Source organism: Hyperolius riggenbachi, chromosome 3, assembly GCF_040937935.1.
Source record: "Hyperolius riggenbachi isolate aHypRig1 chromosome 3, aHypRig1.pri, whole genome shotgun sequence".
Lineage (NCBI taxonomy): Eukaryota > Metazoa > Chordata > Amphibia > Anura > Hyperoliidae > Hyperolius > Hyperolius riggenbachi.
The window spans coordinates 12,693,943-12,706,927 of NC_090648.1; the positions used below are offsets into that span (position 1 = coordinate 12,693,943).

General features: G+C 46.5%; 1 protein-coding gene across 1 annotated transcript in view; it reads right to left on the bottom strand.

Annotated features, from left to right (window-relative positions):
- Window positions 1-2,049: 2,049 nt before the first annotated feature.
- LOC137562487 (beta-1,3-galactosyltransferase 5-like) overlaps window positions 2,050-12,985 on the bottom strand; it is a 65,442-nt gene continuing 54,506 nt past the window's right edge. Inside the window, exons 2-3 of the mRNA XM_068273871.1 lie at window positions 9,845-10,439; window positions 2,050-4,012 (exon numbers count right to left, since the gene is read on the bottom strand). Of these exons, the coding sequence (XP_068129972.1) occupies window positions 3,525-4,012; window positions 9,845-10,439 (1,083 nt within the window). The 3' untranslated portion in view covers window positions 2,050-3,524. The remainder of the gene's footprint in view (window positions 4,013-9,844; window positions 10,440-12,985) is intronic.

A 12,985-nucleotide genomic window follows, 5' to 3' on the forward strand; every position in this document is an offset into this window, starting at 1 on the left:
ATTGCAGTCCACACTCATATCATAAATGTTCAGGGCCGGATTTCTGGCAAGGCCATAGGCCATGGCCTAGGGCACCAGGAATTTAGGGGCAGCTCAGTGAGGGACAGTAAAGCTGTTCCATGCAGCCATCCCTATCTACAAGGACAGCTTTAACCTTTGAACGCTCTGTCCTGTACTTGTGTCTTCCCTGCAAGACCTGTTAGCTCTATCCTACAGGTACACTTCAGCCTAACTCACATGGTGGCACAATGGGTCCATCATTAATGAGATGGCAAACATAACGTAAAAGTTCTTAAGGAAAATATAACTTGTAATTTATATGCGTATTACTGAAATAGTTATTGTCTGTGACACCAATGATGGAAAGTAAGGTGAATTCTCATTGGGGCACACGGAGATAACAACCATACAGACGGTATAATTGGCCTTGGGCGGTAAAAAGTACAAATCCGGCCCTGTGAATGTTATGCAACTGACCTCTGTGAATCCAGCCGTGCTCGATCAATGCTCCTGATGGCCCTCATTCAGTTCACGTTTTCTTCTAGAAGATAAGTTTTCATCTTTTTCAGGACTTTGCAATTAACAAAGTGCCAAAAAGTAGGTGGAAAAAGTACCGTCAAAATTATTTTCTTGCCTGCTGGTGGTGGCTTGAAAAGCATTTTTCAGCACGTTGCAATTGGAAAAGTTACAAAAACTAGGTGAAAAAAGTATTTCTGGCTTGCTGGTTAAATGACATTTTTATTGACAAGTTTGAAAATATCACCTGGGAGAAAACTCCGGAGAACAAGGGAATTGCCAATGTGACCAAATTCCACCCTAGGCCCGTATGTAATTCCCTTTTCTCCTGAGTTTTCTCACAAGTGATATTTTCAAACTTGTCAATAAAATGTCATTTAACCAGCAAGCAAGAAAATACTCCAAATAATTTAGCTACTGCTGTTTGTCACCTAGTTTTTGTAACTTTTTTCAGTTGCTGAAAAGTTATTTTAAATGGAAGATGAGAAATGATCTCCTGGGAGAAAACTCAGGAGAAATAGTGAATTGCATATGGCCCTCTGTGTGTATAAAGCAAGTTACATGTTGTGTGTAATGTATGCGCAGTCAGGCTAGGTGCACGCATAACATAACGGGAAAGGCTGCGTTTTATGTCAGGTTTTCATTTTATGTTGTGTGCCTTTTTTTGTGCGTTTTTTTGTGCGTTTGCAATGTGTTTTAATGCATTTGTGGTTCGCATATACAAAACGCTTATGCGTTTTCTATGCGTTTTCCATGCGTTTTTATATTTCCATTTATACAAATCCCTAGCAAGACAACAGGAAGCGTAAATACAGCAAAATACTATTATTTTGGGGGAAAAAGCACATATAAAAACACATGGAAAACGCATAGCATTGCGTTCCCATTGACTTTCATTACGTGCGGTTTTGATGCGTTTATGAATATTATGCAACAAAACCAGCCTTTTTCCTGCAGCCCGTAGACTTCCATTAGCGGCAAAAATGCACCGTTTTCCGCAACACTAATGTTTCTGCTATGTGTGCACCCAGCCTCAGTGTATAGAGATTTTATTGTACTTTACTGATTATACCCCTTGTCATCTATGTTAGGGAACACACTTCCTGGGGCACCAGTGACTTCCTGCCCCGCGGGAACGCATTTGTTTGGATGCTCATTGTGCGGCTCACATTGTTCTCATTTTTATTTTAGCGTTTGGATAACTGGCCGGGTAGGGATACATTGAGTGCGAAATGCGTAAAAATGCAAGCTGTCGGTATTTAAAAAAACAACGCAAAAATGTGGACAGTGTGAACTGCAAACTGAATAACACCGGCTTCCCATGCGAATGTGAGGCCCATGGCAGAGGAACCCATGCGGACTGGGCAGTCCTCGTCTTTCACATGAACCAGAAGTACCAGCTTCCAATGCATGCTTGTTGGGAGAACAGAAAGATTCCAGAGCTCTGTGTTTAAGAAATGGGGAGGAGGGTTCTGCTTGTAACACTTTCTTTCTTTACCAACGGTCAATCAAGTCCCTTTATGCTACATCCAATTTCATGTAAGAAATCTAAATTTATTAATAAATAATAACACGTTTATAAATAAGCCAGATGTCACAATTGTTAAACTTCAATCATCTCATCACCAAATAAGAAAAAAACATCTATCTCTGCAGGGTGATAAAGAGGAGCTGCCAGTCTGCCCCTCCTCCTGCAGGGTGACATAGACAGAAGGGAGCTGCCAGCCTGCCCCTCCTCCTGCAGGGTGACAGACAGAAGGGAGCTGCCGGTCTGCCCCTCCTCCTGCAGGGTGACACAGACAGAATGGAGCTGCCAGTCTGCCCCTCCTTCTGCAGGGTGACAGACAGAAGGGAGCTACCAGTCTGCCCCTCCTCCTGCAGGGTGACAGACAGAAGGGAGCTGCCAGTCTGCCCCTCCTCCTGCAGGGTGACACAGACAGAAGAGGGCTACCAGCCTGCCCCTCCCCCTGCAGGGTGACAGACAGAAGGGAGCTACCAGTCTGCCCCTCCTCCTGCAGGGTGACACAGACAGAAGGGAGATGCCAGTCTGCCCCTCCTCCTGCAGGGTGACACAGACAGAAGAGGGCTACCAGCCTGCCCCTCCCCCTGCAGGGTGACAGACAGAAGGGAGCTACCAGTCTGCCCCTCCTCCTGCAGGGTGACACAGACAGAAGGGAGCTGCCAGTCTGTCCCTCCTACTGCAGGTAACACATAGAGATGGGAGGTAGGAGTTTGCCTCTCCTCCTGCAGGGTGACACAGACAGGTGGGAGGTAGCAGTCTGCTCCTCCTCCTACAGGGTGGCACAGACAGGTGGGAGGTAGCAGTCTGCCCCTCCTCCTGCAGGGTGACACAGACAGGTGGGAGGTAGCAGTCTGCCCCTCCTCCTGCAGGGTGGCACAGACAGGTGGGAGGTAGTAGTCTGCTCCTCCTTCTGCAGGGTGGCACAGACAGGTGGGAGGTAGCAGTCTGCTCCTCCTCCTGCAGGGTGACACAGACAGGTTGGAAGTAGCAGCCTGCTCCTCCTCCTGCAGGGTGACACAGACAGGTGGGAGGTAGCAGTCTGCCCCTCCTCCTGCAGGGTGACACAGACAGGTGGGAGGTAGCAGTCTGCTCCTCCTCCTGCAGGGTGACACAGACAGGTGGAAGGTAGCAGACTGCTCCTCCTCCTGCAGGGTGACACAGACAGGTGGGAGGTAGTAGTCTGCTCCTCCTTCTGCAGGGTGGCACAGACAGGTGGGAGGTAGCAGTCTGCCCCTCCTCCTGCAGGGTGACACAGACAGAAGGGAGCAGCCAGTCTGCTCCTCCTTCTGCAGGGTGACACAGACAGGTGGGAGGTAGTAGTCTGCTCCTCCTTCTGCAGGGTGGCACAGACAGGTGGGAGGTAGTAGTCTGTCTCTCCTTCTGAAGGTTGGCTCAGGCAATCAGTCCATACTCCTGCAGATTCTGCATTTAGGATTGATCTGTTATTGTGTCCCTCCCTTTTCGGGGTGCAGAAAGCAGGCTTGCATTACCAGGTTTTCATTCCCTTCTCCTCCTCTCCTAGCTCTGGAGGACAAGGCTTCAATGTTGGAAGTTCCTTCCACACATCTCTAATTCGTCTTAGTTTCAAGCCATGGACAACCAGAACATCCAGATAGCGGCAGTAGTGATCATGCTTGAGTCCGAAGGAACGGAACCTCGGCTCATGGTGAAACGTCACATTGGCAGCCAAGGCCAGGAACCCGAAGAAGACGTCATCAAGAGGAAATACGGGGATAATGGTCGCTGCCCAATGGAGAGACGGCACTAACTCGGCTGGGAGTAGAAAGCCCCCTCCAGAGACGAATGGCGGATAATAACCATGAGGGTAGACAGACAGCGGCACAGCGTATTTTCCCCAGCGTTCTGGAGGCGGGTGGATCTGAAGCTGGCCGTGGATCTTAAGTCGGTGTGCCGCTGGAGAGGAGGCGATGTGCGACACCAAGTTGTAGGGGTTCACAAACTCATCATCATCACCTGCACACGAAGGAGAAGAAAAGATGTGAACACAGACATTATCTTCAATCATAATACACAAGACCAAAGAAAAAGTAGTCAAAGAAGAAGCAGTACGTAATGATAGTGCAAGATATCCAAGATTCGTCCCTTAGTGACCCAGGACCAGGGTGGATTTGATTTAAATCAAACTGATTTAATTTACGATTTAAATCACTAGTAGGTAAGGCTTGATGTAAATCATAGTTTTCTAAATAAAGATTCATTATTGCTGGTCTAACTTTAATATGCAAGTAGATGAAGATTTTTAAAACAACAACTTTTCACTTTAGTTTTTTTATCCCTAGTACTGCTTGTCTGCTTGCCCCTCCCTCCTCACATTAAAGGTGGCCACTAACGGTCCAATTTCTAGCAAAACATTTTTTTCGAGTGATCAGATAATTCTGATCGCTAGAAAAATCGTTCGCTACACTATCAATGAACCAATCTTTGCTTCCTATCTATCACAACCAACAAGAAAATCCAAATTTTGGTTTGATGAAAATCCAAATGGATGACTATTTTTATAATTGTTCGTAATGGATTGTGCCCATCAACTGAGATTATTTACAACCAATCTGATCAGAATTTCTGATTGCTCAAACGATTTCTCTCTAGGAATTGGACCGTTAGTGGTCACCTTTAGTTTCACTTTCTTCTTCTGCAGATCTATTCCACTCCAAACAATCAGAAAAATATTGTTTCTATCCCATTCACTGAACTTCTTGAAAGCACTGAAGGAGTTGATTCTGTATTCATAGGTTGTAGAACAATAGAATTAAGGTCTTTTTCTCAACTCTGTTCATGTTATAATATTTTTGCTGTGAAGAAGAGACGTGTGATCTCTGCTGAGTCAAATTCAGTTTTGAGAACTGCAAAAGTAAACCAAGCCTCTGTGATAATGTCTTGTAGGCAGAGAAACTGCCCAATAATCTTACAAAAACCTCTGGAAGAGCATGGCATTGTGAATGTATTAATAACTTTTTCCACCACTACTGTATATCTATGTCCTCGGTGACTTCATCTAAGCCATGAGGACATAGATATACTGTATGTCTTGTAGCTGAAGCACAGCTGTGCACTATTGGGCTTGCTCCTGTGTACACCTCCAGCACTATCTGCTGCAGCACTAATTGGTGAAAAGGAATATATGTTCCCTGAGCCAATAACATTGATTTTTACCATAAAAAATGCTTTTATTTTCTTAGTTCGTAGTGAAAAATACACACTGTAGTTTTGTGATAAACGGTAGAAATAGCCAAACAAAATTTGTGTTTTTTATCTACAGTAGCAATTTTATTTTTAAACTGGAATTGGTAAAACTGAGTAAAGTGTGTTTTTTTCTATTGTTCTCCTCTTTTCCATATTAAAATGCATTAAAAACAAAGTCGTTCAAGGGAAAAAATGCCATGCAATGAAAGCCTAGTTTGTCCTGAAAAAATGTATATATATATTTCATTTAGGTGTCATAAGTAGGGATAAAGTTATTGTTGATTAAATAGGGACCTAGCTAAAATGTCAAAACTGCTCTGGTCCATAAGGGGGACAAGGTTTGGATGCAAAGTGGTTAATAGAATTTATTTACCAAACACATTAAACATATACAGACTTATTCTATACTATTAAAAAACGAATCTTTATTTCATGATGAAATAACCAAAGCATTTTATAAAAAAAAAAATCTGATTTAGGGCTTGTTCATACTGCAGGTGTTTTCGACTTTGTTTTGCCCGCGTGCGGTTTTTAAAAACCATGTGGACAATGAATGTCTATGAGAAGGTTCATATCAGCGCGGGTCGTGCGCTGTCCTTTTAGTAAAGCGGTGCATGTACCATTTTTGAGACGATTCCGCCTCTACTTTCGCTGATGGCCAAGAGGGTACAATGCTCTACTGCTACAGGAAAGTATAAGGATGCCAAACCATACACACTAGCATAGAGGTAGTAACAGCTCAGGTGTCCTTTAAAGTGACAGTTAAGCAATGAAAGGGAAGCAAACAGCATTTTTATTCCTGCAGTTCTCATAGATGGTAGGAGCTGAAGGACAGAAAATGTTCCAGGAAAGAGTTAACTGAAGCAGACAAGAGATCACTGCTAGCTAGGAAAAAAAGAGAAACATACATTAGGGTTAGATAAAGTAATTACCAACTGCTGGGGTCAGTGTCAAAGCTGTAAAAGAGGTGAAGAAACTAGCAGAGCTCACTGATGTTTGTGAATGCCTGCATTAAAACTCAGTGGAACTTAGTTCTGTCTGCTTTGTAATGTAAATCTCTGGTATTTCTCACATCATCTGTATGTCCATCATACAGAGGAATGGAACATCAGGTAGCAGTTATGATTGATCCTGATTGTTATAACACATCAGGAAGTGAGGGAGAGATGCAGGGATTGGGGAACTCTGGAATTCAGCTATTAGTGCAGAGCAGGGCGCCGGATGGCTGCTCTGTGGGACCAGAAGAGATGATTTACTTTGACATATAACCTCTTCTCTCTCCAAGTCATGCCACCCTGCTTATCATATCTTATGCTGATTTTATCTCCCTAGGCCGTGGCCTTACCGGCCTTCCCAGAAATCCGGCCCTGATGGAAGGGTACCTTTAAATTTAAAAACTGTAAATATTGTGCAAAAGTCTATTTATTTTAGTAATTCAACTTAAAGCAGCAGTATCAGCCATACTATGCCAGGGAAAAAAAAAAACACTTGTTCTACTTATATAACAGATGTAATGTACTCAGGGCTGGTTCTAGACTTTTTGCTGCCTGAGGCAAACTTGCGAGGAAGCACCCCCCCCCCCCCTACCCAAATTGGAATGACCGCACAGCACCCAACAATTTGCACCACATGTTATAGCTGCGGTGAACCCCCCCAAAAAACACCCTCAGTGTAGGTAGCCAGGTATAGGTGCCCCTGTATTGGGAGCTAGGTACAGTTGCCCCCAGTATACTGTAGGTTAGTCAGGTACAGTTGCCCCCAGTATAGGTTGGCCAGGCACTCTCTTCACTTCCTGTTTCTGCCTGGGGCCGCTCCCAGACTTCTGCCACCTGAGGAAGTCACCCACACTTGGCATCATGGGTGGACCGGGCCTGATTGTACTGCCCACGTTTTGATTTCAGTGAATTTTATATAGTAAATAAAGAGAATTGTGTTGTAGGCAATTTCTACTTTGATTCACTCTGACTGAAGCTAATGCTGATGTAATTTCCTCCTTTGCTCTTTTTTTCCCTTCTCCATCTGGCTACCTATAGACATCTGGCTACCTATACTGGGGGGAACATCTGTCCTTTTATACTGGAGGGACATCTGGCTACCTATACGGGGGGGGGGGGGCATCTGGCTACCTATACTGGAGGGACATCTGGCTACCTGTACTGGTGGGACATCTGACTACCTATACTGGAGTGGGACATCTAGCCACCTATACTGGGGAGGCATCTGGCTACCTATTCTGGGGGACATCTGGCTACCTATACTGGAGGAAGACATCTAGCCACCTATACTGGGGGGCATCTGGCTACCTATAATGGAGGGGGACATCTAGCCACCTATACTGGGGAGGCATCTGGCTACCTATTCTGGGGGACATCTGGCTGCTTATACTGGAGGGGGACATCTAGCCCCCCATACTGGGAGGCACCTGGCTACCTATTGTGAGGGGACATCTGCCTATCTATACTGGATGGACATCTGGCTACCTATACTGGGAGGAACATCTGGCCTTCTATACTGGAGGGGACATCTGGCTACCTATACTGGGGGGAGGGGCATCTGGCTACCTATACTGGGGGGGCATCTGGCTACCTATACTGGAGGGGGACATCTAGCCACCTATACTAGGGAGGCATCTGGCTACCTATTCTGGGGGACATCTGACTACTTATACTTGAGGGGGACATCTAGCCCCCTATACTGGGGGGCATCTGGCTACCTATTGTGGGGGGACATCTGCCTATCTATACTGGAGGGGGACATTAGCCACCTATACTGGGTCGCATCTGGCTACCTATTGTGGGGGAACATCTGCCTATCTATACTGGATGGACATCTGGCTACCTATACTGGGGGGGTACATCTAACCTTCTATACTGGAGGGGACATCTGGCTACCTATACTGGGGGGGGGGGGCATCTGGCTACCTATACTGGGGGGACTCTGGCTACCTATACTGGAGGGGGACATCTAGCCACCTATACTGGGGGGGCATCTGGCTACCTATTCTGGGGGACATCTGTCTACTTATGCTGGAGGGGGACATGTAGCCACCTATACTGGGGGGGGGGGGGAATTTGGCTACCTATTGTGGGGGGACATCTGCCTACCTATACTGGAGGGACATCTGGCCACCTATACAGGGGGGGGGGGGGACATCCGGCCTTCTATACTGGAGGGGACATCTGGCTACCTATACTGGGGGGGGGGGGGCATCTGGCTACCTATACTGGGGGGACTCTGGCTACCTATACTGGTGGGGGACATCTGGCCACCTATACTGGGGGAACATCTGGTTACCTATACTGGGGCGAACATCTGGCCTTCTATACTGGGAGGACATCTGGCTACCTGTACTGGGGGGACTCTGGCTACCTATACTGGGGGGACTCTGGCTACCTATACTGGGGGAATTCTGGCTACCTATACTGGTGGGGGACATCTGGCCACCTATACTGAGCGGGGCAAATGGCTACCTATACTGGGGGGAACATCTGGCCACCTATATAGTGCCTAGTTGAGGCCACCTCTACTGAGAATCTAGTATCTGTATGGTGACCCCCAACCCTTTCCATGCATTGGTGAGATATCTGGACTGTGGAATCATCTTGGACAAGTGCAAGTAATCCCCTTTGTTCTCCTACTCCTCCCTGCCTCTCTGAAGCCCTACAAGTCTAGGAACATGATTAATGGGTGTCCTGTAAAGTTGGGGACATATTTTTGGAGGACCCTGAAAGATGCTTTGGCAGTTAATGGAAACTTGAACACACTTTAGCAGTTTTGGAAAGCTAATTAACACGGGAAAGCCAGACTCTAAGGGGGTGATGGGAAACCTGGTACACACGTTGTGGACATTACTACTCTAGAACACACTTTATGAGCAGAGGAAAATTGGAATTTATATTTGTGGTCTTTGACCAGTAAGATATGGACACAATATTGTGGCTTGGAAAGCTTAAATGCTCTTTGGTGGTCACAGGTTAGACCTCACTATAGTGATTACTTGAAAGCTGGAATATAGGGGGGGGGGGGGGGGGGGGGGCTGGACACATGTTGGTGAGCAATAGATGGTTGACACTCATTCTAGTAGTGATTGCAACATACATTCGGGGTTGGGGGGGGGGGGTCGGGTTGGACTGAAAAGCTTAGATACATGTAGATACATGATGGGCACTGGAAGGCTGACGCTCACTAGTAATTACTGGAGAGCTGGGACACATTATGAGAAGGGGGGGGGGGGGCATTGCTGAAAAGCTAAGACACATGTTGGCTGGACACTAGTTGGCTGGCTCTCACTCCTACTAGAAGGACTACTGGAAAACTTGGCGCACTATGTGAAGTGGGTTGCTGAAAAGCTGAGACATGTTTGTGGAGACTAGATGGCTGGCACTCATTCTAGTGATTACTGGGAAGCAGAGACACACTTGAGGAGGAGGAGGAAGGGGTTGGAACTGGGAAATGGAGAACTACAAACAATACAAATTGGCAATCTGGAAAACAAGTCGCAAACACACAAGTGTAGTGAAAGGCCCACAACAGGGTCCAGGAGCCTCCTGACAGCCCCCCGTATAGCACAACTGTTTCAGTTTGACAAAATCAACATCTTACCTTTGAATATGTATGTGGCTTCCGTACACCTGGCATGCAGCCACTCCAGGAAGCAGCGCTCTTTCAGTGAGAGGTTATGGTGACTCTCCATAAAGTCCCACAGAAGAATGTCCTCATGTACAGCAGCTTCCGCAATGGCCCTCTCCATTTGTCTCTTACGTCCGGAATTTGCCATGAGAAATAATGGCTTTAAGCGGTATCCGTCCAGCGACCTCTCCTTGGCCCACGTATTTCTGAGAGCATCACGCCTGTCACTGGCCGATGGGTGGGACTTCACAGCCAGTAGAATTAAAGGTTCGTGAGATTGGCAATACCTACTCCGCCCTATAACCGCTCGACACTGATATTTCTGAAGGGCGGGATACATCCTGGAATATTCTGCCAGGTCCAGAATGAAGCTGAAGTTGGAGTCGTACAGAGTGGCTGACCGTCGTAGAGATGGATGGGAGCTGAGGTTGGCTGGGATGGGGTCTTGGAGGTCAGGAAGCTCAAGAATAGGCTCATATTCATATAGAGTCCAAGCGAGCATGGAGAGGGTGCAGCAAAGCGCGACTGACAGGATGACAATGGCCGTCCGCCTCCGCCTTAGCATGCCCTACAAAAGAGAAACCGCAACATTAGAAGTCAAATTTCATTTTCACTCCAACTTTTTTATTTATTTTTCTTACAGAACCATATAATCCAACTCACTAACAGCTGTTACATTACTCGTTGTGTTTGGTTAGGGTCGTGTGGTTACCTTACCGCCTCTTGGGCATTAGACATGGGGAAAGGGCAATCTGTGAGGGGAAGAAGGCTCTTCATCATGTGGGCTGGTATTGCTCAGCAGGTAGAGCCCCATGCCCATGAGCTCCAAGTTCCCTGAGGAACACCAGCTTGTATGATGAACAATAAATCGAAAGACCTTGAGAGGGGGAACCTCATGAGCCATAAACCTCAATGCAAAATACTCGAAGTGGTCAAAATCTTTGAACTCAGAAATGCTTACGCCGTCAACACTGTAACTGTGTCATAAAAGGTGATAAAGTTCAAGGCCTACACTGAGCGAATAAACTGTTACCACTCCTGCCAAGCAGAATATGAAATATAGCTTTTTAAATTTAACCAATGTGGATTTGAATTCTTGGAACAAACAAACCTCCAGGTGAAATGTGACTCGCGGTACACAGCAGTGCAATCATCAGCTTTAATGTCAACAGCTGTCTGCATTTTAGGGCTCAGTAAAATAAATACTATATGGGTGTGTTATAAACCATCAGTTCTGGTTGCGAAGAAGGCGTGGCTAAAGCGCCGAAACGCGTAGTGACGTCAGACGGCTTGCCGAGAGGATTCTGAGCCGGCGGTTGTCCTTCTCCTTACCTGCCTACCATCTGCACGGATCCTGTTAGCCCTGGCCAGGCACAGGAAGCTGAGGGGACTCGCTGGTGGCCTCTTATATGCGCAAATCTTGCGTATACACTGTAAGTGTATAAATTTTAGCGTGTGATTTTATTAAAAGTGGTAACGCACCATTGGAGCGCTCTGTTTTTCTCCTTTTCACCTTCTCTACCAGCACACTGGCACCACCCAGTTAAAGGAGCAGCACCGAGGTACATCCACTTAAAGGGCCATTTTTATCTCCAGCTAGCGCCGGCACTAACACTTTGCAGCAGTTCTGGTTGCGTGCCTGTGCTATATACAGTGGGATGCAAAAGTTTGGGCAACCTTGTTAATCATCAACACAACACAAATGAACAAATAACAGGAACGCTTGCTAACGGCTGCCTTACCGCAGACAACCGCAAGCGTTTGCTACAGACAGAGAAACAAACGGAAAACAGGAATAGGTTCGATAAGATCCACCGCTCTTCCGCCAGAGCGAGTGCATTCCGGGTTCAGGGATAGGACAGGAAGGATCCACTGCTCTTTCCGCCAGAGCGAGTGTGATCCAAGTACAGAAACAGTTAGCAGGATCCACTGCTCTTTCCGTCAGAGCAAGTGCAATCCAAGTTCAGAAACAGAGTTAGCAGAATCAAGTGCTCTTTCCACCAGAGCAAGTGTGATCCAAGTACAGGAACAGGCCTAGCAGGATCCACTGCTCTTACCGCCAGAGCAAGTGCGATCCAGGCACTGGACCAAACGATTCATTATCCCCTACCGCTGGCGACAGTGCAATCGCAGGGACAAGACAAACAGGCAGTACAGATAATACAACCTGACTGCACTAGAAGGATTGCCTAGTGCAGTCCCCAGGAATTACTCAAAGATAATTATTTAGCAACAATAGCAAGGCTGACACTCCAGGAGTGTATTAACAAACCAACATGACCGGCCAAGGATTGTGGGAGAACATGGCTTTTATACTGCCAGCCTTCAAAGGAGGCAGGTAGGCGATTTGCATAACGAATGTATGCAAATTCCTCAGCAGCAGAACAGGTCTGAAACCTGCAAAGCAAAGACAGGTCTTTTTTCCAGAGACCTGCAGCCCACAAACTTGAGGAATGGTCAAACAGCTGTCTGCCTGTGCAGCCAGCTGAGCGGATCATTACAAGGTAGCAGGAATTTTTCTTAGAATGCTGGGTTGTTTTCCTCCATGCATAACATCCCTTGTTATGCACAAATAACTAAATTTTAGATTCATCAGTCCTCAGCACCGTATTTCAAAATGAAGCTGGCTTGTCCAAATGTGCTTTAGCATACCTCAAACGTCTCTGTTTGTGCTGTGAGTAGAGAAAAGGACTGCATCACTCTTGCATACAGCATCTCCTTGTGTAAAGTGCGTCGAAAGGTTGAACAATGCAGTGACTCCATCTGCAGCAAGATGATGTTGTAGGTCTTTGGTGCTGGTCTGTGGGTTGACCCTGACTGTTATCACCACTCGTCGCTTCTGTCTATCTGATATTTTTATTGGTCTGCCATTTCGAGCCTTAACTTGAACTGAGCCTGTGGTCTTCCATTTCCTCAATATGTTCCTAACTGTGGAAACAGAAAGCTGAAATCTCTGAGGCCTGGAACCCACTGGAGCGATTTTGAGAGCGTTTAGGGAGCGATTCAAACTGCTAGCAATTTCCCTAAACGCTCAGCTTATGTTAATGGATGGGCCAAATTACACTGGAGCGATTGCGATTACCAAAACGCAGGACATGCTGCATTTTTAGCATT